Genomic DNA, 26,303 nt, shown 5'->3' with positions numbered 1-26,303 from the left:
GAGAGAGAGATCTTTGTGCTGACCCAGAGCAAAGGTGGGGGCCCAGAAACTTATACCATGTTCTGTTGTCTCCCAGGGGCATTAGCACAGCAGCTGGGACTTGAACCAGCAGTGTCATGTGGGATGCACTGTCGCAAGCAGCAGCTTGACCCGGTAAACTGCAGCCCTGCTCCCAAGTGAAACAGACTCACAGAGCACTGTGAGGCTGCACTCTGGCCCTTCTCCATCCAGCGACCCCCTTCCCAAGGTGACGTCCCTTTCCCAGGGACACAGTGGCTTCAGTGCGGGATGCCCTCCTCAGGGTCATTGTCCCAGCAAGGCCACACTTGGCAGGGACTAGGCTGGACACCTGCTCCTCTGTGTTCTCTTCACTCATCGAGGTGACCCCCAGGACTGAAGCAGATGACCGCGGCTTTCCAGGTGGGATGCCCTTGGCTTTGATGGGCAAAGTAAATTGCTCAAGCGCATGTGGCTGTGGTTCCAGGACCTTCCTGGGGAACATGTCACTCAAGGCTGGCACACCCACCTACCCAGCCTGAGTTTCTGGAATGAGTGGGGCTTTGTCTCTGAGAACTGTGCACCTTTTGACAGCATGGGCCATCGTGTCTTGTGTCATGATTAGCACCAACTTATTTTGGACCACATTGTAATGGATCTATGCTTCTTCTACAAACAATGGGCTCTCCTTGTTTTCTTTGTGAAAGAGGGGATGAATAGGTATTTATTTGAGATGGCTGGATTGTAGCAGCTCTTTGTGTGGCGTTCAGGTTTTGATTGGCTGGCAGCATTGGGGTTAGCAGAATGATTCATCTGGGATCCACCCGAGGATCATTTCTGCATTGCGCTTTGCAAGGTTTTTGCCAACTAGGAGGATTTTTGGGGTGTTTGCAATGATTCTCATTCTTCTTTATGATTTAAGAGATCAGCCACATTGGCGTCACTGGCATTGATTCTGAGGCTCTGGTGAGGTGAGCATTTCCTGGTTTGCTTAGTGGATCAGAAGGACCCCTTGTAGAAGCATCAGGAAGGGGGAGTCTGAAGCAGAAGTGGGCCTTGAACCCGGGCACTCTGATGTGGGCTGTGAGTGCCCAAGTAGCATTTTAGCTGCTCTATCAAATGCCCACCCCATACACATGCAGGTTCTTACTCATTTATGTATTGGAAGGCCAGGGTTATGGAGAGAGCCAGAATCTTCCATCTGTTGGTTCACTCCCCAGATGGCCGCAATAGCCAGGGCTGGGCCAGGCCAACGTCAGGAACCAGGAACTTCTTCCAGGTCTCCTCTCCCGTGTGGGTAGCAGGGAGTATAAACACCTTCTGCTGCTTTCCCAGGCCATTAAGCCATTAGCAGAGAATTGGATGGGAAGTGGAGTAGCCAGGCCCCTGTCCAGTGCCCATATAGGATGCCGCAGCTCTGCCCTCTGTGCCACAATGCCAGTCCCACATGCAGGTGTTTAGACTTGGTGGGCTTTGATGACTGAGTTGATGGTGAGGGTCAGAAATAGAGAATATGTCCAGAATATTCTGACACACGTGCATTAATGACCAGCTGCACAGTGGGCTGCCGCCACTGTGAAGGGTGTATGAGGAAGAGAGCTAGAGGCAAGATGACCAATTTAACTTCAGTCTCTCTCTCTCTCATGTATTTAAAAAATGAATAATGAAACAAAGATCCACTGCTCCAACTGTGATTGAAGTATCCCTCCCTTCTAAGCAACGGCTGCAGTGTGAACTGACACCCATACATTGCCGGGAGATGGGGCTGCCGTGGGAGGGTGCAGGGGCCCGAGCCGGATTTGGCCCAGGTTGCCGGCGAGATGCTTGCTGGCTAACCTCGCTTGCTGCTGATGGCCTCTTGCCCACGGCACCTCCGCACAGTGTTTGAGGGTGGAAGCAGGGGCTGGGTGATGATGGCTCAGGGTGTATCATAGGAGGTACGATTCCAGGAGCCGTTACATCTTTCCTGCATCGATAGAGAGAGCTCTTCAAACTTAAGCGGCTCCTCAACTATGTGAAGTGATGTCATTTTCGTCCTTGTCCACACAGGGAGGTTGAGGCTGGTGCCAAGGGACTCAGGTCCTTCTGATGGTTCTTCCAGTTGCCTTCCACCCCAGGAGGGCAGCTGCTAGCCCCTTCCAGGTCTGGAGTTTCTACATAGGTGACAGCACGCAATGAAGAGGCATGGGTGAGGGGAAAGCCATGGAGATTGTCATCTGTAAGTGCACGTCTGATTGCCGAGGCATGAGCTCCGCTGGGCTTCTGTGGCTAAGCACAGACCATTAGCAGTGAGAGCAGCTGTGGTCAGAGACTTGAAGTGTCCATATTCCCTGAGGGGCAGGAGCTGCAGCTAGGCAGGCCAGGTCCGGGCTGGCTGGATTCCCAGGGTCCATCCCTGAATCCGAAGCCAAACAGCCAGTCTGGTGTGCAGAGATGAGGCAGCAGGCAACTCCTTTTCAGACAAAGCATCCACTGCCTTACAAGGGCTTGCAAAGCTCTGGTGTCTGGCTGGGGGCAGATGAGCGATCTTCACCACCACTACACTGACTCTTCTGCACTGCTTTATTCTTTTAATCCCGCCCTTTGAGATCATAGTGTCATTGCCATTGGGTGGTTTTGAATATCAAGTGCAGGAGCTATATGGGAAGGCCCGAGCGTGTGTGTGTGTGTGTGTGTGTGTGTGTGTAAGAGAGAAAGGGAGAGAGAGAGGAACCCTGCTAACTGTTGAATAATCATTTGACAGCTTGCAGCCTTTCATGTGTCGGGTGCAGGAACGCTTTCCAGTGCCTTGGCAGACCCCATCTAATCCAGCTGGGTTGCACATCGTTATTCCTGGGAGGAAGGACTGGGACCTTCAGTACCTGCTAGTTTGGCACGTGCACTTGTTTGTTCTACTTTTAAATTCTGCTTCATTTTCTCTTTCTTACTAGCCATGTCCCCCAAAAGGCAGAGGCCGCTGAACTTGAACTTGCTCTGGTCAGTGGGATTTGGGAGAGAAGCCCCCTCATATCACATCTGCCTACCAGCACCACATTTATTTATTTTTTTCCTTTCGATGGTGCTGGCATCAGGCTGCAGAAGCCTCTCTTGCCTTCTCCTTTTTAGTAGCTCCTCCTTTTTGGCCCAGTCTGTTCCATCAGACAGGCTGCTTGTCACCCATCCAGGTCATCTGTGCCTTCTGGAGTCACACTGGGTGTCTGTGCCTTGACAAGTATGATTTCCTGCTGGGGTCCATCCAGGCGCCGACCCCGCAGAGCCGCCCCTTCTCGAGGTGGCTGACCCAGGCCCCTCTGACTTTCTGGTCTGTGTGCTGCGAGACTGGTGTGCGGCATGCAGCCAGCTTCTCATACTGACTCTGTCTTTTAAATAAATTTGCCTCCGAGGAGAACAGACGCCAGCAGAACAGCTTCTCCTGCTTGTGCCGGTCCCCGGTTCACGGCAGCACGTGCCAGGGGGGTGATGTGGACCTGGCCATGGTGGCAGCGTGGCCCTGTGCCTGCTTTCTGATGGAGCGTGGGCAGCAGAAGGGCCCCAGGTTTGCATCTTGGCAAGGCTGAGCCCGGCCTCTCTCGGCTTGAATTTCTGTGACAGGTGCAATCGGATAGTGTTGTAATAGTGCGCGTCCTTAACTGCTTTGTTCATCGTGAAACCAAGCACCCAACACCACGGGCTCTCGGAAGTGTCAGTTTGCTGGGTCTCCTGCCAGCGCTTCCTGGCACTTCGCATGCACCAGGGTTCTGCAGAAACAGCCAGATAAGCAAAGGGCTTCATATTTTGGTGAGACAGAAACAATGAACAGCAAGCAAAGGAAGGAGAAGGTGCCCTTGTGTTGAATACTCCTGAGAGACCATGTCATGGGGCAGGGACTTGAACTAAATGCTCTGGGCACCTCTTTCCTTTGATGAGAGATTGCCACCATGTCTTCCAGGAAGTCTTCTCTGATTGTCCCAGGCAAGAGTTGTAATCCTTGCGGTGTATCGAGTAGATGTTGAGCACCAGGGAAATTTCCATGCAGTTCCCAAATCTCGTTCTCTCCATACAAAATGCTGCTCTTTGGGTGCAGCAGCACTAGCAGGTGGCAGGTCAGAGGGTCTGACCTTCCTCCACATCGCCCACATCTGTCCTCGCGTGCAGCCTCACCATGCGTGGGCCGGGGACCGTCCTGTGTCTCTGGGTTTTCCGTTAGCCCCTGAGCTCCTGGGGCCAGGCAGGGCATTTGTAGGAGCTGGTTCCAGGTTTCCTGGATGTGTGCACAGCTCCAGCCCTTGCCGTGTATCCAGATGCCATGGGTTTCTGCTTTGCTGTGCTCAAGAATTTGCCCTATAGGCAGCATGTCAGTGGTCAAGCTCAGTATGCTCAGAATGAAAATGAGGATGAAATAAAGACTCTTTCTTGTAAGAAAATAGGTTGAGACCTAAGCCATCTCTCAGCACTGACCCTTCCAGCTTGTGGCCATCAGACCAAGATGCACCAGCAGCCAGGAAATCTTGCTGCGCGATTTTACAGTAATAGGCAATTGTGTTGACTTAATGTGAGGGCGTTATGGAACGTCTTTCAGCATTTCAAACATGCATCTTTACATTGATTGGGAGCAGCAAAGGGGTGTGATTCGATTAGGCGGGCGCCCAGCACAGCACTCAGAGCAGGCCTTCAGGCCTGCCTGCTCCGTGCCCTGCTGTGGAGGATGGGAGGGAGGGTATCCGGGGGGCAGCTCTGCAGGTGGCTCGACCTGGCAGCCACAGTGCCCCGTGTCTTGGGAGGTGGACATCCTTGTGAGTGGACCTTTCTCCATTCACTCAGGGTCCACTCGTTCTGCTGTTGTTGCTGTTGCTTTGAGATTTTTTAATTTGAAAATAAGGGCCCGGTGGCGTGGCCTAGCGGCTAAAGTCCTCGCCTTGAACGCCCCGGGATCCCATATGAGCTCCGGTTCTAATCCCAGCAGCTCCACTTCCCATCCAGCTCCCTGCTTGTGGCCTGGGAAAACAGTCGAGGACGGCCCAAAGCTTTGGGACCCTGCACCGGCGTGGGAGACCTGGAAGAGGTTACCGGTTCCCGGCATCAGATCGGCGCGCACCAGCCCGTTGCGGCTCACTTGGGACGTGAAACATCGGATGGAAGATCTTCCTCTCTGTCTCTCCTCTCTGTATATCTGACTGTAATAAAATGAATAAATCTTTAAAAAAAATTTGAAAATAAGTTATGGGAGAATGTGGGAAGGAAGGAGAGAGAGAAAGAGATCATTCGCCTGCTAGCTCACTCTCCAAGTGACCACAATGGCCAGACCTGGGCTAGGCCCCACATGGGCGCAGAGGCCCAAGCAGCTGGCCATCTGCTGCTGCTGACTTCCCAGGCCGTCAGCAAGGAGCTGGATCAGAGGTGAAGAAGCCAGGACTGGAACCTGTGCCCATATGGATGCCAGTGATACAAGTGGCATCTTTACTTGCTATCCCACAGTGCTGGTCCCAGGGACCCCAAGTTCTACTATCACCTGTTTCTTGGAAAAAAAAAATCACAGCAACTCCCCTCCAAATGGACCAGACTATGCAAGAATCCCATACATTCACATTGATGTCCAGGAAAGAGAACAAGTTGGGAACTGACTTTATTGTGTCTGGGACATTCTAGAAAATGAAGAGTTTTGTCTGGACTGATGCAGGGCACCAGAGGACATGGCTCAGGGTGTTTCAGACTGTGGTCTCAGCATCGTCTGTTCATTCAGAGCCACATGTGCCACATAAACTAAGTGCCAAATGAATTCTGCCATGAGGAAGGCAGCCACAGTCCCTGAGCCCCAAGAGCTGGTTAGTGGGCCGCAGCATCTGCAGCTGAGTCACTGGGGACAGGTGTGAGGGTCGGAAGCACGTTTCCCCCAAGGCCATGTGTTGAATCCTTAGCTCATCTCGGCATGTGGCTGTGTTTAGAGGACTATCTTTAAATAGGTGACTGCATCCCAAGGACATCGTTAGATGGCCCGAATCTGGTGTGCTGAGCATCCTAGAAGAGGTCAGATTGCAGGTGCACAAAGAGGGAAGCCCACGTCAGGACAAGAAGGAGGGAGGCCTTGGCGGCCATCGCCCTGGCCTGCGCCTGGGTCTTGGGCCTGAAGCCACTGGAGGGAGGCCTTGGCGGCCATCCCCCTGGCCTGCGCCTGGGTCTTGGGCCTGAAGCCACAGGACAGCACCTCCTCTTGGAGGGTCTGGCCCCCGTGGTAGCTGTACCGCCAGTACCCTGGCCTTGTGTGTGTGGCTGGGAGGAATACAGTGTGCACTGGTGTGAGAGCCCGCAGGCTGCCTCTGTAAAACTTATGCCTGTGGGGAAAAAAAAAAGCTCTGTGGTGCAGCTGGTTAAGCCTCAGCCTGAGATGCTGGCACCCCATAGGTGTGCTGATGCCCGGCTACTCCACTTGCAACCCACCTCCCTGCTAATGCCCTGGGAAAGCTGCAGAAGGTGGTGCCAGTGCTCGGCCTGGCCATTGCAGCCGTTTTGGCAGTGAACCAATGAGAAGAAGATCTCTCTTGCCCCCCCTCTCTCTAGAGAGCTGTAACTCTACTCTTCAAATAAATAATTTTTGAAGTATAAATATAAATAAGATCAAACTTTACAATTTGGCTGTACATATTCAGTAGCATTAATTATATTCCCATGCTCATGCAGCGTCACCCGTCTACTTATAAAATTCCCGTCAGCCCGAGCATAAACTCACGAAATAGCCTGTGTTGCTACCCAAGCAGCATCCCCTTAAGCCTCCCCGTATCCTGGGCGTCGCTTGTATGCAGACCCGGGGGACCCTGACCCCTTTGGGGCTGGCCTCATTGGCTAGGCACGGTGCTTCTTAGCGCTTCCTTAGCTGGCCGGTGGAGTGAGGTGCAGGCTGTGGACCCAGTATCCGCTCACCTGCTTGTGGATGCCTAGGTTTCCATGTTTGGGGTGTTGGGGGTGCTGCTGCTGTGATCCTGTGTGTACAAGCATCTGTTTGCATCCTTTGCTCATTTCTCAATTGGGCTGTTTATCTCTGTTATTAAACAAAATGATTGGCACTCATAAGGAAGAAGGCTGCTTCTTGAGTGGGTGGGTGCCTCCTGCAGCTGGCTTTCAGGGAAGCTTGGCCCTGGCAGCTGGAGGCTGACCAAGTTATTCCAGTCATCTCTCCGGCCTCCAGTGTCCCTAGCTGTCCTCTGCTCATTTTCCCCCAGCATTCTGGTTTCAGCTGAAACACTACGTGAGTCTCCAATGAAGACTCAAATCGCATAATTGCACTCCAGGAGGCGCTACAACTCAAATGTGAACACATGGTTTCTATGCATTTCAAAGAGGCAGAATGAGTTGTGCACTGGTGTTACCGAGTCCACTAGTGCAGGGACCTGACTCGGCGTGGGAAAGCCAGTGGTCTGTGGGTTGTCCTGCAGCAGGGTCCTGCTCTCAACTGCGTCTGGGGTGAGGACCAGCAGGAGAGCCGCAGCCCAGGAACCGGCATCCGCCAGGGCTCCAGGCCCCAGCCCTGCCCGCACTTACTGCTCCACTGCTGTTGGCATCACCGAGGTGGTCCGTATCTTTTCTGGCATTTGGAATGAAGGATTCCCAGCAAGAACATCAAAGCTATTCAAAGAGGGTGAGATTCTGGCGGGTGAATGGGGGAGGCACATTCACCTGCCTAAGCCACTCAGGCTGCTGGGTGTGGCAGCATGGGCCTTGATTAAAACAGCTTTTCATGTTTTAAGACCCATTATGAGGAAAATCTGTTATCACCCCCGAGTCCCAGAACAAAATATCTCTTTCCTTTCTCTGTTCAAAGCAAATGCTTTCCTATTTGGAATACTCCGCCTCATCCCAGAAAGGATTTTTTGCTAGCCTTTGGCACTTGGGAAGAAAATCTATACAAAGTAACAAATATATATAAATAAATATAAGTATATATATATAAATATATATATGTAAGTATATACATATATATAAATATAAATTTTTCTAATGACACTTTTGCTGCTTCCCCCCAATTAAAAAATAAAGCAAGCTTCTTTGAGCTCTCTGGATATATCATTTATAAATGAGCAATTTGGCACGTTTTGGCAGAAGTGTGTGTCTCTCCATGAAAGCCCAGCCACCAGCAAGATAGTGAAGGTGCTTCCTAGCTGCTCAGTCTGCCCTTCCTCCTCGCCTGCCTCCCCCCAGCAGCTGCCCTGTCATTCTCAGTTGGCATTTTGTGTAACTCTGTGAAAGGAACCACACGACGTGCGCAGTGCTTTTTGGCCTTGCTGCTTGTTGCTAGTGAGCTTTGTGTCGATGAACACTGCTTAACAGACGTACCATAGTTTGCCTCACCGCCTTCCTGTGGATGGACGTTTGGGCTGCCCCAGTGTCTTGACTCTCGCACTTGAAGCTGCTTTCGAGCCAACACTGCGGTGCGTTGTGTGAAGCCGCTGCTTGGGTCTCCCAGCATCCCATATATCTCAGTGCCGGTTTACATTGTGACTGTTCAGCTTTCCATCCAGCTCCCGGCTAACACGCCCGAGAAGGCAGCCAAGGATGGCTCAGGTGCTTGGGTCCCTCCCACCTCTGTGGGAGACCTGGCTGGACTCGAATAAATAAATGTATTTACTTAAAATGAAGAAACAAAGCTACTTTGAACATTTATAGGGACACAAACTTTCATTTCTGGAATGATGGGCTCAGTTTTTCTTTATCCTTATACCTTTAGGTCCGTAGTGATATCACTTCTCTCATTATTGATATCAACATTTCGTCTCCTTCCTTTTTGAGCACTTTGGGCACTATAATGCTAGTCCCTAATTTCAGTTCATGTTTGTGAAAGTCTAAGATGTGTATCTACATTGTTGGTGCGTGCGCATGTGCTTGTGCCGTGCTGCTCGCGGGAAAACCGGCCTCTCCGCGCTGGACTGCCCGTGCTCCCTTGGGAGGGGTTATTGAACTGTGTGTATGTGTCTATTTCTGGACTCTATTCTGATTCACTGATCTATACTAACAGTACAGTGCTTTGTTTAGTGTAGCTTTAAATCAAGCCTCCCCGACAGGTGGAGTGAGCAAGCTCCCCGCTGTGCTTGAGCACCGTGCACTGACTCCAGGTCTCCGGCATCGCCTGATCACTTTGTAAATGTTCACAAAATGTCTTAGTGGAATTTTGACTGGGGTTGTATTGAGTCTGTGGGTCAAGTGGAGAAGAATTGATGTCATAACAGTGTTTGATTTGCTAATCCATGAACTTGGAATAGCCCTCATCTCTTTAAATCTTGGATTTTCTTGATCGCAACGTATGGTTTTCTGCATTTAGCTCCTGTACGTACTTTGTTAGACCTACTCAGAGACAGCCAATGGCAACGTTAACCCAGGAGTTCCTTGCAGGCTGTTTTCGGGGAAGGTTGGTGCCTGTGGTGATTCTGTGGCTATTGCAGACAGTATGATTTTTGAAAAAATTACAATTCTGATAGTTCATTGCTGGTGTATAATGGAAGCAGTTGGAATCTGTAGGCCAGCCTTCCGCCCCAGAATCCGTCATAAACCTCTTAGTTCCCAGCAGCTTGCCCTCCTCTTGGACATCCTGGGAGCCCTGCAGCCCGCCTGCTGGGACAGTGGACAGTCAGTCATGGGGTCACATCTGTGTGCCACCTCGCACCTTGTCTGATGGGGAGAGCCCCACGTCAGGCAGGCGGTCACTTCCTCCTGGCTGGAAGCAGCAGTTGATGGCCCTTAAAGTTATTTGAAAGAAAGAGATCTTCCCTCTGCTTGTTCGTTCCTCAAATGGCTACAGAGGGCGGGACTGGGCCAGGCCAACACCAGGAGCTGGGAATGCTGTCTGCTCCTCCCACGTGGGTGGCAGGAGCCTAGGCACTTGGGCCATCACCTGCTGCCTCCCAAATGCGTTAGCAGGGAGCTAGACCGGAAGCAGAGCAGTGGGAACTTAGGACCAGCACTCCTATATAGCATGCCAGTGTTGCAAGCTGTGGCTTAACCCGATGCACCACAATGTTGATCTCTTTTTATTTATTTGAACAGTGGCAAATGAGAAAGATCGTCTATACACTGGGTCGTTCTCCAGAGGTCATATACCTGGGACTGGGCTGGTTGAAGCCAGGAGCCCGGAACTCAAGCAGAGACCCAAGGAACTGAATCCTCTCCTGCTGCCACTCAGGATGCACGGACACTGGGATACAGCGTGCAGTTGGGACTCGAACCAGGCACTCTGATGTAGCAGGTGGAGCAAGTGTGTGCCCCTTGGAAAAGTGTAGTTACTTTAAGGGCAGAAACACACACACGTTCCACCTTTGGTGGCAACCCACAGAGGTAATTTCCATCATGAAAACTTGGATTTTTTAAAAAGATTTATTTTGTTTTTATTGGAAAGTCAGATATACAGAGAGGAAGAGAGACAGAGGGGAAGATCTTCCATCCTCTGATTCACTCCCCAAGTGGCAGCAACAGCCGGAAGCTGAGCCGATCCAAAGCCAGGAGCCCGGAGCCTCCTCCAGGTTTCCTGTGCAGTTGCAGTGTCCCAAGGTTTTGGGCCATTCTCAACTGCTTTCCCAGACCACAGCAGGAAGCTGAATGGGAAGCAGGGCTGCCGGGATTAGAACCAGCATCTATATGGGATCCCAGTGCATTCAAGGTGAGAACTTTAGCTGCTAGGCTACTGTGCCAGACCCAGGTATTTTTATTTTTAAAATATTTGTTTGAAACAAATAAAAAGTACTAAGACTAGAAGTCCAATGGTTTTATGGTTACTATAACCACACTGTATCTGACATGGAAATGAAATCATGCTAATGGAACTGAACAGGAAAACACAGTTGTGATGAAATAGTGTTTGTCTATTTATTTATTTTGTGGGAAGGCTTTGGAGCTGTGATATCAAGAACTTATTCAAGTTACCTTTGTAGATGCTGGAGACTTTGTTTCTGGAAGTGAATGCAGCGCATGCACAGCGTGGTGGTCTGCACGCACGTGCACAATGCAGGGGCACCCTCTGCCCTTACCCTGGTTACTGCATCTGCTATCCCCATCCACACCTCCCTCATGGGCGTCTTTCCTTTTATGGTAGGATTTGGCAGTCTGGCATGACTTTGCTGTGTCCTGGGTCTCTCCCTCTCTCGCTGCCGCCACCCGGAGCCTGGCTGTGCCCTGGTTGTCCCTGGTGCTCTTGGAGGTCCTCGCCCGCATCACCTCGCCGTGCGTGTTATCAGGAGTTTGTGCGCCGCTCAACTGCAAGGGCTCTTGTTTGCTTTAAAACCGCAGAAGGCATTCGCTACCTTCAAGGGCCTCCGTCTTCAAGTTCCTTGCAGAAATCACCTGCAAAGGCCTCTGTGTGTGTGTGTGTATGAATCTGCTATGTCCATGAACACCTCCAAGACTTCCAGTGGCTGATGACTGCGGGTGGACAAGCTGGAATCAGAGTAGAGTTGAAGAAGCAGTCCAGTGTCCCAGCGCCTCAGCTGGAGACGGCCACACCTGGCCTGGGGTGATGGTTGTCCCTCGCTCCTCTTGCTCTTCTTCCCACTCCTGAGCTTGGAGCCAGGCCGCTTGCCACGCTGGTGCCTTGGGTGACTTTGTTAGAGTGGGGTGGGAGTGTTTATTTGCCCACCCACCCGTGTTTGTATATTTCTGCCTTGGTCACTTGCTGGCTGACCTCCTTGCTGGACTGATGGCTCTGAGATGGGGAGGATCCCAGTGTTCACCCTGTTGCCCATGGTAGGTTTTCCCAGCCTGGTTGTATCTTGCTGAATCGTACCAAGAGTTCCTTAACTCAAAGCTCCACTGCCCGCTGGCTTGAAGCACTTGTCATTGTTGGCCGCAGTGACATCTTTGTGTCTTTCAGAGACAGCTGTGGGATTCTCACCCTGCCAATGATGCCAGTGTTACCCCGGGAACTTCTGCATAGGCATTTGGAGAGATGGACACTGCCTGTGATTTTCTGCCGGGCAGTAGATTTCAGAGCCAGAACTGCAGCGGCAGAGCTGACCCTGGGTCCCGGGAGAATTAAGCTCAGGGCTCCTCCCTGGCCCCATCCACTCATGGGGGCTGGCATCTTAGAGCATCCAGGAGGCTGGAGCCGTTCAGCTGGGCAGGTGTCCAGTTGCCATTCAGATCGATTGCTTACAGCTCACCCAGGACTGGTTTTTTTGGATCTGCCTGCAGGGACAGCTGAGACTCGGGCCCAACAGCTGGAGAGGGTGTTCTGCTTTGCTTCACAACTGTGGGATGCCAACAGAACCAGATCTAACAGTGCAACATATCACCAACATTTTCTGCCAACAGTGCATGGTAGGGCAAGCCAGCAGTTAGACGAGAGGTTCCTCTGCCAGCTGCTGAGCTGTGCTAGTGATTGGCTCCAGAATACTAAAACACGAGGGATTTTTTTCTCCTTTTCCCAAGGGGAAGAGTGTGGAACGCACTGGATATTATGCGCTGCAAAGGTTGCTCTTCAAACAAGCAGGGAAGAGAAAGTAAGAACATCTCAGGATGAAGAACAGATCGGAGGGGAAGCTTCTAGAATGTCAGGGACCCCTTTGACCTCTAGTTCCAGGTGATTGGCAGAGCTGGAGCCCGTTGTCTTCAAGTCATGAGATAGTTGAATGGAGAGAAGCACAGCTCATCCACCTTTTAGACCGGAAGCCCACAGCCACCGGGAAAGCCTGTAAGGTGACAGCTGCATTTCACGCCACACCACACTTAGCCCCTCGGAGAGCTGGGGAGGGCAGGGCTGTGCGGGCCTCGTGTGTCCAGGGGTCCTGCAGGGCTGCCTTGCACCCATGGCGTCACTTGAGGCTCAGAGAGATTCAAGGCCGTCTCGGACTCTCTTGAGGGTCAAGTCTGAGACGGGGCTGGGGACGTCATGGTTGGTCCCCCCTTGTGTCCTGTCACACCAGGCTTGATTTGAAAGTGAAAGTGCCCTATCCCCAGTAAGATGAGAGGAGGTGGTGCCAGCCTCGTGGGCTGGCCCTGCACCAAGTTCAGGCTGTTTGGTAACTGTTGGTAACTGTCAGGCTGCCAGGTGGGATGTGTACACATCCTATATGGCGGGTCTGGTTAAAGGTCTGGCCCGTCCACTTTTGACCCAGCTTTCTGCTGCTGTGTGCCCAGGGAGGGGGCAGGTGGTGGCTCAAGCCCTTGGGTCCCTGTCACTTATGTGGGAGTCTGGCCCAGGTCTGGTTGTTGTGAGGGTTGGGGGACAGTGCATGAACCAGTGAATAAACCATTTCTGCCTGTCTATTTCAAATAAAGTGGAAATAAATTTTCAAAAGAACTTTGAAGAACAGCTATTGTTCATTTTGATTTTTACTGAAGGCCAGTCTTTGCTTTTGGCTGATATGAATAATATTGACAGCAATGAGCTGCAGCAGTGCTAGCCTGCTCTGTCTAGTGTCTGTGGATGTCTTAACAGTCAGCGTCATGTGTATGTTAACGTTCACACCCACAGGAAGCTCAGAAGCAGGTGCTGTTAGGCTGGAGTGCTTGAGCCATTGGCTAGGGTCAAGCCCAGCCCAGCTGAGTCCTGAGTCAGTGTCCTCTCCGTGGTGTCCTGTTGCCCTGGTCCCCAGTGCTCAGAGCAGTCCTTCCAGCTCACCCAGGGAGGCTTTGCTGGGCATCTGTGTCTGCCTCCTGACAACAGTGTGCTGGAGGCTGGGACGTGCAGTGCCGTGGTTTGCGTTGGCTGAGGGCGCAGGGCAGCGTTTGGACCCTTCACTGGCTGGCATATCTGCCTTGGGGCTGCGCCCTGCTGGGCACAGGTCCACTCCAATGAAACTGTGTCTGCGTTTTCCCTGGTGCCAGCACGTACGCCGTGACCACTATCAAGCAGCCACCTGCTACTGAGGTAGATGCTCCCACAGCTGCAGTCACGTGCTGCCCTTGTACACAAATCCCAGGTGTTCCTGAGGAAATGGGCGGGGGCTGCTGCCCTGGTCAGCAGCTCCAGTTCCTGCAGAAGTTGGAAAAGCCCCAGGGGTTAAATACATGGAGTATAGTGTCTTTTCCAGGCCTCCCCCTAATGCTCTAGAGGGGTAATCTACTAGATCTACTAACATCTGAAACCTCTCCAGGGTGTGTCAACGGCTTTGGTGACCTCCATGGGTAAGCTTAAGAAACAACCTCAGATTCTAACTTGTGCCGTGTGCTGGGTCTAATGAGGTTTCCTTTGAGAGCAGTCAATGAAATTTCCCAGCCTGCGCCGTGGCATCCTGTGGAATGATGGCTTGGACATGGGAAATGGCTTGTGCTGCTGAAACCAGGGCTTGTTTTGTGTTATGTAAATCAGGCTTTCCCCAGCCAGACCCAGTGTTAAGGCCGCTTCTGAACACAGGGCTAAGGATGTCACACAGCCCACACTGCTGCCAGCATGCCTGGTTGTCCCATGCTTGCCACAAATTACTTGTGGAACCAGAAGTCTCAGTTGTCAAGCACTTGTAGATGCTGTGTTGGTTTGGGGTTTTTCTTGCTGGGTGGGATGAGGGACAAAATATTAAAAGTAGACTTTGTCCTGTGCAAAATTGGCGATGTAATTAGCCTGGTTTATGCAGTTTTATCAGGTACCCAACTAGGACGTGGAATTAAATGGTAACTTCTCAGAACTCAGGGAGCAGGCAGTCTCCCTTGGCAAGTCATGCCCTTCACTGACATGCCAGCAGCCACAGGAAACGCACTCAGGTCCCGCTCACCGCCACTGCCCTCTCCTCACGCTGCTGGCTGCAGGAACAGCTCTGCCTGCTGACTGAGTTTCAAAGGTCAGCATGGAGGGCTGGAAAGGCTGTCCCCTTGCTCCCTATGGACAGTGCAGACCCTACTCCCCTACTCCGGGAGCAAAGAGGGCGGTGTCGATTGTTCTGAGACACGAGGGACAGAAAAGGGTGTTTTCAAGTTGCTCCCACTTCACAGGTTGGTTTCTTTTAAGAACACACTGGAAGAATTACACTATATTTGTCAGAGCTCCATGTTTAAGAGGTAAGCTAAAATCAATAAGCTCTTTGAATACTTAGTATCTCTCTCCTAAGTGACACAGACACATTTGACAAACAGGAAGCAACCATGTTGCCTAGCATGCTGAATTTAGGTGCCGTGTGGATCCAGATTGCACCTCAGAGGCCACGGACTATTCTGTGACTCACCTGTCTGTTTTCATATTTCATGGTTTTTGTATAAACGTTTTATTTGCATAGAATGCTGCTCTTGTTTCCCAAGTGTGAATACATTTTTAAAACATCCTTAGAGCCTTGGGTTTAATCCTGATTTTCAAATGCAATTAATATCCTTCTGTCCATGTGTACTTCTGTGTATACTTGTCGGTCAGAGAACGTGCCCAGTTGGTTTAGACATTTGTGGGCAGGCGTCTTCCTTCAGCAGAGGTGGCTGTGGGAAAGTGGCTATATCCCTAGCAACCCACTGGGTGCATGCTTCTTCAGAGATGCTCACTGCCCCGTTTATGCACTTCACCAAGTGTTTGTTGTGCCATGCACTGAGGGGTAAGGGGTGAGATGACCGCTGCCTTATGAGGCTTGAGTGCTCTTTGTAGAAAACTAACTTCTCTTTTTCTAGTATGGGGATTTGTAAAAGATTATGACTCTTCCTCACAGTGCTACTTTAACTGCATCCCACACATTTTGGTGTGATGTGTTTTGCTATCATTCAAGTAAGAGTGTTTTTTTTTATGTTTTCGGTGATGTCTGCCTTGACGTAATCATTATTTGGGAGAATGCTGTTCAATTTCCAAACATTTCTGGCTACTCTGGTTTATTTCTAATACTGTTGTAGTCCAAGTACATACTTTTAAGATAATTTTATATTTTCAGATCTATTTTATGCCCAGAATATACGACATTCTGACAAATGTACCAAGTGCTCTCACATTGTGAGTCGCTTTTATGTAAAAGTAAGTCAACATGGCTTACAGTGTCGTTCCAATCTTTCTGTGTCCCTTTTTCTTTCCTTTATCATTATTGGTTGTTCCATCAGTTACTGAGAAAGGAGTCTAAAATCTCTAGAAAAAAATGTGAAATGTCTGTTTCTCACACTACTTTAAAGTTTGCTTCATGCATTTTAAAGCTTTACTTTTGAACATATACATATTTTCGAATGTCAGGTTTCCCTGGTTACTTATATTTGTCATTATGAAATGACCATCTTTCACTCTAGTAATACATTTATTTTTATTTGATACTAATATTGGCACTCTTTCCTCTTATGTTTACTATCTGTAAACATATATCATGTCTATATATGCATATATGTATATATGTGTATACATATATATTCTTTGTATTTAAAGTCTGTCTCTCCTAGATAATGTGGAGTTGGATTTTTTTGGAATATTTTTATTTGCTAAAAAGATAGGATGACTGAGACACAGAGAAAAGCATTCTTCTATCCACAGCTTCACTTCTCCAGTGCTTGCTGCAGTAGGGCTGGGCCAGGCGTTGATCTTTTGCGTTTAGCTGGGGTTTCCTGATTTTACGGTTTCCTTGCAGATATTTCAGGATTACCCACGGGTGCCATCACCACCTCTCTGTTTGCCCCTTGGCCCAGGAAAAAAGCCACGGGCAGGCAGCTTGCTCGTGTGGTTCCCTGCCTGCTCTGCTCCCTGTGCTGTGGGCTCTGCACTGCAGACTGGCTGTGAGCTGCTCCTCATGCAGTCCGCATGGAGGCTTCCCTTCTCTGTCCAGTTCCTCCCGGTCATTGGGTTGTAGATCCTCTCCAGGCCCGACACACCCGCCTGTGCGCTGCGCTGATTCCGTTGTGTTTGCAGGTTCGTGGCAGCCCTTCAGGGAGCGAGGACCACGCTGCTGCATCCTGCAACATTTGACTTACAGGTGGTCCCACCATCACGAGTCCACTGGGTTAGCATGCTGGGGGTGAAGCAGAGGACCACACACAGCAGATTTCTGCATCGTGCAGCGAGCTGCAGCAGTCCTAGCCTCACATCCCTTCTCTTCTGAGGTTGAAAACAAGTTGGCTTGCATGCAGAGAGATACAGTAGTCATCCAAGCCGAGTTTAAAAATGAAAAGCACAGACATAGTGAATGTAAAAATTACAGGAGGACTATGAGTCATGGCTCTGCGTGGCTGATGGGTTGACTTCTGTGTGCTTTCGGGGGCACAGGGAACCCCAACTCCCATGTGTTAAAGCCACTGGCTGGTCCGTGTTTGCAGGCTCGACTCCTCTGGGAGCAGCTGACACTCACCTGACCCTCTCCTTCCGCCTAGATGACAGCGCATCGGCAGCCAGCAGCATGGAGGTGACAGACCGCATCGCCTCCCTGGAGCAGCGCGTGCAGATGCAGGAAGATGACATCCAGCTGCTCAAGTCGGCTCTGGCTGACGTGGTGCGGCGGCTGAACATCACGGAGGAGCAGCAGGCCGTGCTGAACCGCAAAGGACCGACCAAAGGTGAGCGGGGTGTGGACACAGGCACGAATGGGGAGTGGTCCCGTGACCAGCTCTGAAGTCAGAATCAGGAAAGCCATCCTGGTGCCGGCCAAGGCCTTGAGCGCTGTGGTGTTGGTGATCAGGCAGCCCTGGGCTATGCATCTGGACATGATCCCTGGGTGACCGTGCGGGCAGGTCAGGAAACGTCCACACTGCCTGCTGAGCCCCTGCGTATCGGGATTCTCTGGGGCGGGCATGGGTGTTTAGCCTGGCAGTGAAGGCCCAATTAGGATGCCTGCAGCCCACCTTGGCGTCCAAGTCCAGCTTGGGAGGAGAGAGGGGGTGGCTCCAGGAGCTGGGTGCCTGCCTGCCAGAGGCGGGACCTGGAGTGAGTTCCCAGCTCCTTGGCTCTAGCCTGGCCCAGCCACAGCTATTGCAGGCATTGGGGGAGTGAAGCAGTGGCAAGATTTTCTCTCTCTAGGAAGCCTCTCTGGAGGTAGAGAGAGCTCCCAGACACTCCCTGGTCACTGTGACCTCAGCTGCTGGTGGTGTGCAGTTCTGGCAAGCTCTCATTAACTCCTGCCTCCTCCAGCCCTGGGAGACATCTCTGTCTCCTTTGAGAGTTGTCAGCTTTCCGGAGGACACTGCCTGCCTGATCTGCCCCTCAGGACCTGCCCCTCAGGCTGTGCCCCTTAGGACCTGCCCCTCAGGTTGTACCCCTCAGGCTGTGCCCCTTAGGACCTGCCCCTCAGGCTGTACCCCCTCAGGCTGTGCCCCTTAGGACCTGCCCCTCAGGTTGTACCCCTCAGGCTGTGCCCCTTAGGACCTGCCCCTCAGGCTGTACCCCCTCAGGCTGTGCCCCTTAGGACCTGCCCCTCAGGTTGTACCCCTCAGGCTGTGCCCCTTAGGACCTGCCCCTCAGGCTGTACCCCTCAGGACCTGCCCCTCAGGACCTGCCCCTCAGGACCTGCCCCTCAGGCTATGCCCCTCAGGCTGTGCCCCTTAGGACCTGCCCCTCAGGCTGTACCCCTCAGGACCTGCCCCTCAGGCTATGCCCCTCAGGCTGTACCCCTCAGGATGTGCCCCTCAGGATGTGCCCCTCAGGCTGTGCCCCTCAGGCTGTACCCCTCAGGGCCTGCCCCTCAGGCTGTACCCCTCAGGCTGTGCCCCTCAGGACCTGCCCCTCAGGCTATGCCCCTCAGGCTGTGTCCCTCAGGCTGTACCCCACAGGCTGTACCCCTCAGGCTGTGCCCCTGGGAGCTGCCCCTCAGGCTGTACCCTTCAGGCTGTACCCCTCAGGCTGTGCCCCTCAGGACCTGCCCCTCAGGCTGTACCCCTCAGGCTGTGCCCCTAGGACCTGCCCCTCAGGCTGTACCCCACAGGCTGTACCCCTCAGGACCTGCCCCTCAGGCTGTACCCCACAGACTGTGCCCCTTAGGACCTGCCCCTCAGGCTGTACCCCACGGGCTGTGCCCCTGGGACCTGCCCCTCAGGCTGTACCCCACAGGCTGTGCCCCTCAGGCTATGCCCCTGGGAGCTGCCCCTCAGGCTATACCCCACAGGCTGTGCCCCTTAGGACCTGCCCCTCAGGCTGTACCCCTCAGGCTGTGCCCCTGGGACCTGCCCCTCAGGCTGTACCCCTCAGGCTGTGCCCCTCAGGCTGTGCCCCTGGGACCTGTCCCTTGTGATCTCTGGTGGCTTTTAGTCCTGGCTGGATGTGAGATGGAAGGAAGCAGTCCTTCTTCAGATTGGGAAATAAAACACCCGTGGGAACTTTTTTACCTTGGCATCAGTGCTGTGGCGTGGGTATTAATCTGCCACCTGTACACCAGCACCCCAGGAGTGCACAAGTTCAACTCCCAGTGTCTCCGCCTCAGGTACAGCTCCTGCTGATGTGCCTGGGAAAGTCCCAGAGGACGGCCCCTGCCACCCGTGGGAGACCTGAGAGCGGCCTCGGCCTCCCTTTTTTTTTTTAAGATTGATTGATTTTTATTGGAAAGGCAGATATACAGAGAGGAGAAGAGACAGAGAGGAAGATCTTCCATTAAATGATTCACTCCCCAAGCAGCTGCAATGGCTGGAGCTGAGCCAATCTGAAGCCAGGAACCTCTTCCAGGTCTCCCACACTGGTGCAGGGTCCCAAGGCTTTGGGCCGTCCTCGGTTGCTTTCCCAGGCCACAGGCAGGGAGCTGGATGGGAAGTTGAGCCACTAGGATTAGAACCAGTGCCCATATGGGATCCTGGTACGTTCAAGGCGAAGACTTTAAAACCGCTACAATATCGCGCAGGGCTGCCCCCCCCCTTTTTTTGTAACAGTTTCTTCTGCCATGTAGACCTAGCAAGCCGTTCTCGCCTTCAGCACTTCTCTCTTGTCTTGCTGTTGAAGTTTTCTTTGGTTAAAACATTGGGAGTCTGTGGTGTGTCAGTGTCCCTCTCTGAAGGCCTTTGCTGAGGCAGGTGTCTGCAGGGACTGTTCAGACCCCTGCATCCCCCCTCCCAGCACCGCCCTGGGCCCCAGCTTCCAGCTCCTGCTCCAGGGAGGCAGCGGGGAAAGGCTCAAGGACTTGGGTCGCTGCCTTCCACCTGCAGGACAGGGCTGCAGCTTCCAGCTCCTGGCTTCAGCTGGCCCAACCCCTGCTAGTGTGGGCTTTCAGGGAGTGGAACCTGTGAGCAAAAGATGGCTCTCTGTCATCTTCCTTTGTCTCTGCCTTCCAAATAAGTCAGCAATAAAAAGAAATACCTTTCTCTTGTTTGGATATAAGAAACTGTTTCACAGCTAACGTGTTCTCCTCAGCACCGAGAGACAGAGCTGACGTCACACCTTTTCATTTTATCTCCGGCTCTGGCTGCGTTTTCACATAACTGTGGGCAGAAATTGGCTTCTTATGGTTAGCACCAGCTCCGTATGACATACACATGCTGAGCTGATGTCTATACTTTGAGTAATCTCTTCAAGTTGTCTTTTTTCTCCTTTCAAGTTTTAAAGTGATTAGGATATTTAAATAGAAACCAGGTTATTTGAGGTATTCTTGACCCACTCAGCTTTCCAAAAATAAACCTGATGACTCCTGTATCCTAAATGGTGTGTTTGAAGTAGCTGCTTTATATAAAGCTTCTAACTTTCAAAACTTGTGTATTTTTAGACAGTTGCCATCCCTGACACCTTTCTCTATTTAAGCCTGCTGTCTTGATTCAGCCTGGAAGTAGACTGGACACAAGGGATTTTAATTTGTAAATAGTGAGTGGTTCTTACCCCCAAGGGTAGGCTCATGGTTTGCAGCTGCAGCTGTGTGCTCCATGCAGTGTGCCAAGCTGTGCCACAGACAGGCTCCCTTCAGGTGTCGGGGGCGTGACTGGCCCAGTGGCTAGAATGCAGGTGGCACTCAGGTGTTAACAGTTCTGCCGTGACGCCCCAGGTTGTGGTCCTCACCCCTTTCTCCCATAGGACTCTAGGCTTAGTCCCAGAAAGTTCTTGTGACTTCTAAGCTTTGTTCACCTTGTCATTCTTTCTCTGACTTTACTCATAGTATCACAATGAGAATGACAGGTTCATGAAAATAACTCTCTGGTTCCCATTTTAAGGCTCTATGGTCGGGGAAGGATTGGCCAGCCCCTGTGGATATGACGCGGAGGCTCTGGCTGTCCCTGGGCCTAGCCGTTCAGCCTGAATATCTGACTCCTCTTTGCCCAGGGGAACCACCATGGGTTGTAGAAATTGCCCAGCCCCCGCCTGAGCTGCCCCATTGTGCTTTTCCTGTCTTTTTGGTGCACACTGGTTGCTGGCCATCCTTTTGAACCATAGAGATGGCACCTCAGCCTGTACAGTTGTCCGGGTTCTGGCTGAACTGACTCAGGTAGAAAGATCTGGAAGGTTTCACATCTGCCAGACAAGGATTAGCACTTGGTGGAGAAGAGGGAGTCACACAGTCTACGGAGGTGTGTGTTGTTTTGCTGCGGCTGTTTTACCTACTTGAAAGGAGAGAGAAAAGGAGCGAGAGCTCCCATCCGTGGTTTCCTCTCCAGGCCCTCGTGAGCTGGGGGCTGGGCCAGCTCTTGCTGTCTCCATGTGTTTATAAACCTGCCTTTCCAATAAAAATAAATAAATCTTTTAAAAAAATCTTGAAATTTATTGTGCACAGCTGAGTCCCATTCCAGGCCTGGCCCTCCACTATCTAACGTCGGGTAAAATACGGCCCTCACTTCCTGTATATGGGATCAGCTATTGCATCCCTCATCACACACCCAGTCATTTGTTTCTCTGTTAGGCACATTGTGTTTTTAGAGACTTTAACGTTCCCTCTTGCAAAATTTTAGAATCAGTTTCATCAACTTGTAGATCCCTTGGTTCCTGTCAGGGAACTGTGTTAATTAATTAATGGCCTCATTAATTAATGCATCAGATAATTAATATAACCCAAAGCTCCTGTGGAGAGGCAAGCAGGCGAGTTAGCCCTGCCAGTCTGAGGCTAGGGCCCTCGGCCTGAGAGTTGGCCCTACAGCCACCTGCTGCCACGTGCCACCACCTGCCATGCGCTGAACTTCAGAACGGAACTCAGAGTGGGATGGCCATCAGCTGCTGCGGATATTGGCTTGCTTGGCCTCTCTGTGGAGGTGTGTGGATTGGTGCCGCTCTCTTATCACGGAGTTGTATTCCATTGCGTGGGTGATTTTGTTTGCCCGTCACCTGTGGGAGGACCTCGTGGCTGTGCACAGTTTGTAGAGTTAAGGAGGCTGCACTAAGCCTGGCGTGCAGGCCCAGGAGGACGTGCTTGTTCAAAGAGGTGGCATCAGCATGCTTCCCGCATTGCCTGGGAAGACAGCCTTTAGCTTTTTAAGAAATCCCTACCCCTACCCCCATCTTCCAAAGGGATCTGTGAGTGAGAGCCTGTGGCTCAGGTGCTGGCCAGCAATGGGCATTTTGTCTGATTTTTGGACTTGAGACATTCTAAAAGGTGCCTAATTAATGCTTTCATTGGCCTCTCCCTAGTGATAAATGACTGCATCTTTTCACACGTCTTTTCCAGCTCTTTTGCCCTTTGATTGCTTACGATTGCACCTTAACAATTCTCTACACAGAAGTCCTTCGCCAGGGCTGTGATTCACAGCATGCTGCCAGTCCAGGACTGGTGTCCTCCCCCTGCTAAATGCCTTTCACAGCTTTCTGAACATTTTAATGAAGTCCAAGCTATTAAGTGAGAATTCATCACCCAACCCAAGGAAGTTTCCTTCTAGAATTTTCACAGCTTTGCATTGTTCATTAGGCCTATATGAGGACACAATACAGTATGCATCTCTACTTCCAGATCAAAGATGGACTCCCAATGAGACTGTTTACTGTATCTTGACAGTTGGATGCTGGACCCTCTGCCATTGTCCATGCCTGCAATGATGGACATGTGACTGTTTATGAAGAGCTATACTATAGTAATAATATAGGGGAACTCAGTGGTGGGGGGAGACATGAGGAGGGGGAAGGGAAATCCCAGGGCCTATGGCACTGTATCATAAAATGATAATGATAATAATAATAAAGTAATATATGTATATGAACCATTACATCTATTATATGTTCAATGAGATGCGATTTTGTTTTTTAAAAAGTCTTTTTAAGTTTTTATTCAGTTGAAAAGGCTGGAGGGAGCTGGACCTTCCATCTGCCAGTTCACTCCCTGGATGCCTACACAAACCAAGCCTGGGCCAGGCCCAGTCGGGGGCCGGGAACTCCGTGTGGGTCTGTCGCATACAGGGGCCATCTCCTGCTGCCTCCTGGGGGTGTGCCTTAGCAGTGCTGGATCAGAAGGGGCAGGTGGGACTTGGCCCTCCGTACTGCCTGTATGGGCTATGGGCATCACTGCCAGTACCTTCCTTGCCTTTGGTTCACCTCACTGCACGGGCACCAATGGGTGAACACTGGCCCTGCCTCCCTGAGCTGCTTGTCTTCTGAGTCAGTTCTGCTCCCATGTGAGCCAATGCCCTCTTCTTCTGCAGTGCAGCTGTGCTGACCTTGACTCAGGGGAGAGTTCTGACGACCTGTTCTGCTTGTCTTACAGCCAGACCGCTGGTGCAGACCCTGCCTCTCAGAACCACCATCAACAATGGTGCTGTGCTACCAAAGAAACCAAGTGGCTCCCTGCCGTCGCCCTCGGGCACCAGGAAGGACCCCGCTGGGCCAGCAACCAAAAGGTGGGCCGAGGGAAGAGCCTACAAACAGCCCTCTGCGACTGACTGTGCAGGAGGCATTGCCTGCCTACCTGACCTCTCCTGGGTTTTAATCTGAGTGAAAGCTTGCTAAAGTCCCACATTGCTATGTTGCCATCCTGGGAGCTGTATCCATTTGTTATGCTTCTGTGTTGCCTTTGAATCTCCTGGGCTCCAAGCGCCTTGTGCTGTTTCATAGTCAAGCTTTACCTTGCAGTGGAGTTCTGGGTGCTGCTGTCGTGCAGTGGGCGAAGCTTAGGTAGCATACTCTTCACTTCTCAGTGGGTTTTCCAGTTGTTCTATTGGCATGCTTATGTTTTACAGCCACTAAGGCTGCTGACAAATGGGAACCCCAAGAGTCTTAGGGAAACTCTACAGCTGCTCCTCAGGAGCTGGTTACAAGAACACGGCAGGCCCTGCGGGGTTGAGACGCTGTCTGCCATCTGTGTGTTGGGAAGGCCGACTGTGTGTGCGGAGGAGCCACAGGGTTCAGGTTACTGCTCTTCCCAGGATTTGCATAGCATCCAGCCACCACACCTTTCTCTGCTGTGGCTTTTTTCCTCTCCTTTGGTCTTGACTTCCCTCTCTGGAACGCCACCACCAACTGCAGCCCTGCCCGCTGGGTGTGTTTATGGTGGCACACGGCATTTCTTTATCCGGACAGATAGCCCAATGCCCAGGTGTCCCTCCTGTGTCACCCCCAGGACACTTGCTAATACTGGCACATGCTTGTGGTTCTGGTCTAACCTGCACCCGGTTTATTCTGACTACAGCCTCTAGGCGCCATGCCAAGAGGAGAGTGGGGACAGGTGTGCGGGTCAGGTAAGATGCAGAGGAGACCACTCGGCAAGACACAGGCCAGCACAGAACTTCTTCCCACCTCTGGGTCCCACAGAGAAGGGCAGCAGGTGGAGAATGAGCAGAAAGGAGAGGACTGGAGGGGCCCTGGGTGCTGTTCCTTGGGCTGTCCCAAGGTGGCTGTGCATTGACTGATTCGAAGCAAACACAGGCAAGGTAGGAAACTCTTTGGCGTGATTCTGTCGTTAACCGTGGGGTTCCCTCTGGGCAGCTGGGTGGTGTGCGGGGCTCAGGATCCATGGGACGAGGAGTAGGCATGGCCACAGTGCACGGGGAAGATTGAACCAGGCCAGAGGTGAGGGCTGCAGCTGGCTTTGACACCACTTTTGTCAGGCCTAAAAATAGGTGCAGAGGTAGTCACCACATCAAACAAATTCCCAGCGTATTTTAAATATGTTCAGCATTTATTCGGAAGAGTCTACCCTTCACCAAGTCTATCCTTCACTACGCTTCACCAGGTCAGAGGTTATGGATTCACCATTTATGGTTCTAGGGAATTTTGCTTTAGGGTGGTTGTTCAAACCTAAGATGCACTTGCTGGCCTTGCTTCCTACTGGTCAGTTCTGGTATAAACTGTTTGTATTCGTGATCAGAGTAAATAACCCTCTGAATTCCAACTGTCAGCCAAGACTGACAAGCTGGACTGGCTTCCGTCTGTTCCGATTGTGGCCTGATGCCAGCTTTCGTGTGCACAGGGGCCACTTGTGTAGTATCTTCTTCGGAGAATTGCCTGTTTAAGCCCTTGCCCATTTCCAGTTGTTGCTGAGTTGCAGGTGTTCCTCTGAGTTCTGGAGAAGTGTTCGTCACATGGGTGATTTCCATTTCTCCTCTCTTTGTCCAGGTTGCTTTCTCAATCTGTTGCGTGTCTTCTGTCACACCCAGGAGCCTTTAAATTTGATGCAGTCCCCTTTGTTTATTTCTACTTTTATTTTGATTTCTACTTTCCTCATCATGGTCTTGCCCCCTCTGAACCGTGGCCCAGGGTTTGTCCCGGGCCCTGTGCTGTTGGGCTTGCATCTTCCGTCCTTTCACGCAGAATCACACCCTTGCTTGCTGGTGCTGGCAGTGTGGTTTGTCTCCAGGACTCCGAGGCCTCCTGCTGCACACGTCTTTTCCAGAATGATTCCCACTCTGCAATCCCTTCAGATGCCATAGGAGTGCTAGGATTTATTTTTTGCTAAATAAAAAAATCCTATTTTATTTTTATTGGAGAGTCAGATATACAGAGAGGAGGAGACACAGAGAGGAAGATCTTCCATCCATTGATTTACTCCCCAAGCGGCCGCAATAGCCGGAGCTGTGCTGATCGGAAGCCAGGAGCCTGGAGCCTCTTCTGGGTGCAGGGTCCCAAGGCTTTGGGCCGTCCTCCACTGCTTTCCCAGGCTGCAAGCAGAGAGCTGGATGGGAAGCAGGGCTGCCAGGACATAGAGCAGCATCCACATGGGACCCCAGGGCTGGCAAGGGGAGGGTGTTAGCTAATTGAGCCATTGCAACAGGCCCTGGTATAACTTATGTGAAGTCATCTTTTTCTGAGTTTTTTTTTTCCCTTGGTGGAGATTTTTTACAAATTGATTTAATCTAATTACTTGCTGTAGATCTGCTGTTACTATTTTTTGCTTCTTTATCATTCAGCCATGGTAGGTTGTGTATTTCTAGAAGTTGGTCTGTTTCCTCTAGTTTGTCCAATCTGTTGCTGTATAATTATCCGTAGTGGTTTGTTACAGTCCTCAGTATTTTAAAACAGCAGTTTTTTCCTTTTTAAAATTTATTTGAAAGGCAGAGAGAGGAGCGAGATCTTCAGCCTTTGGTTCACTCCCGAAACAGTCACAGGCTGAGGACTGGCCAGGCTGAAGCCCAGAGCCAGGAACTCGCTCCAGGTGTCCCGC

At 51.5% G+C, this 26,303-nt stretch overlaps 1 protein-coding gene across 3 annotated transcripts in view; it reads left to right on the top strand.

Annotated features, from left to right (window-relative positions):
* EML1 (EMAP like 1) overlaps positions 1–26,303 on the top strand; it is a 115,108-nt gene that overhangs the window by 51,493 nt on the left and 37,312 nt on the right. For all 3 annotated transcript variants that reach the window (XM_058655323.1, XM_058655324.1, XM_058655322.1), the window contains exons 2-3: positions 17,200–17,382; positions 23,412–23,544. In XM_058655323.1, coding sequence (XP_058511306.1) covers positions 17,200–17,382; positions 23,412–23,544 — 316 coding nt within the window. The remainder of the gene's footprint in view (positions 1–17,199; positions 17,383–23,411; positions 23,545–26,303) is intronic.

This window comes from Ochotona princeps, chromosome 26, assembly GCF_030435755.1.
Source record: "Ochotona princeps isolate mOchPri1 chromosome 26, mOchPri1.hap1, whole genome shotgun sequence".
Taxonomy (NCBI): domain Eukaryota; kingdom Metazoa; phylum Chordata; class Mammalia; order Lagomorpha; family Ochotonidae; genus Ochotona; species Ochotona princeps.
This window is presented reverse-complemented; position numbering and strand designations above follow the sequence as displayed.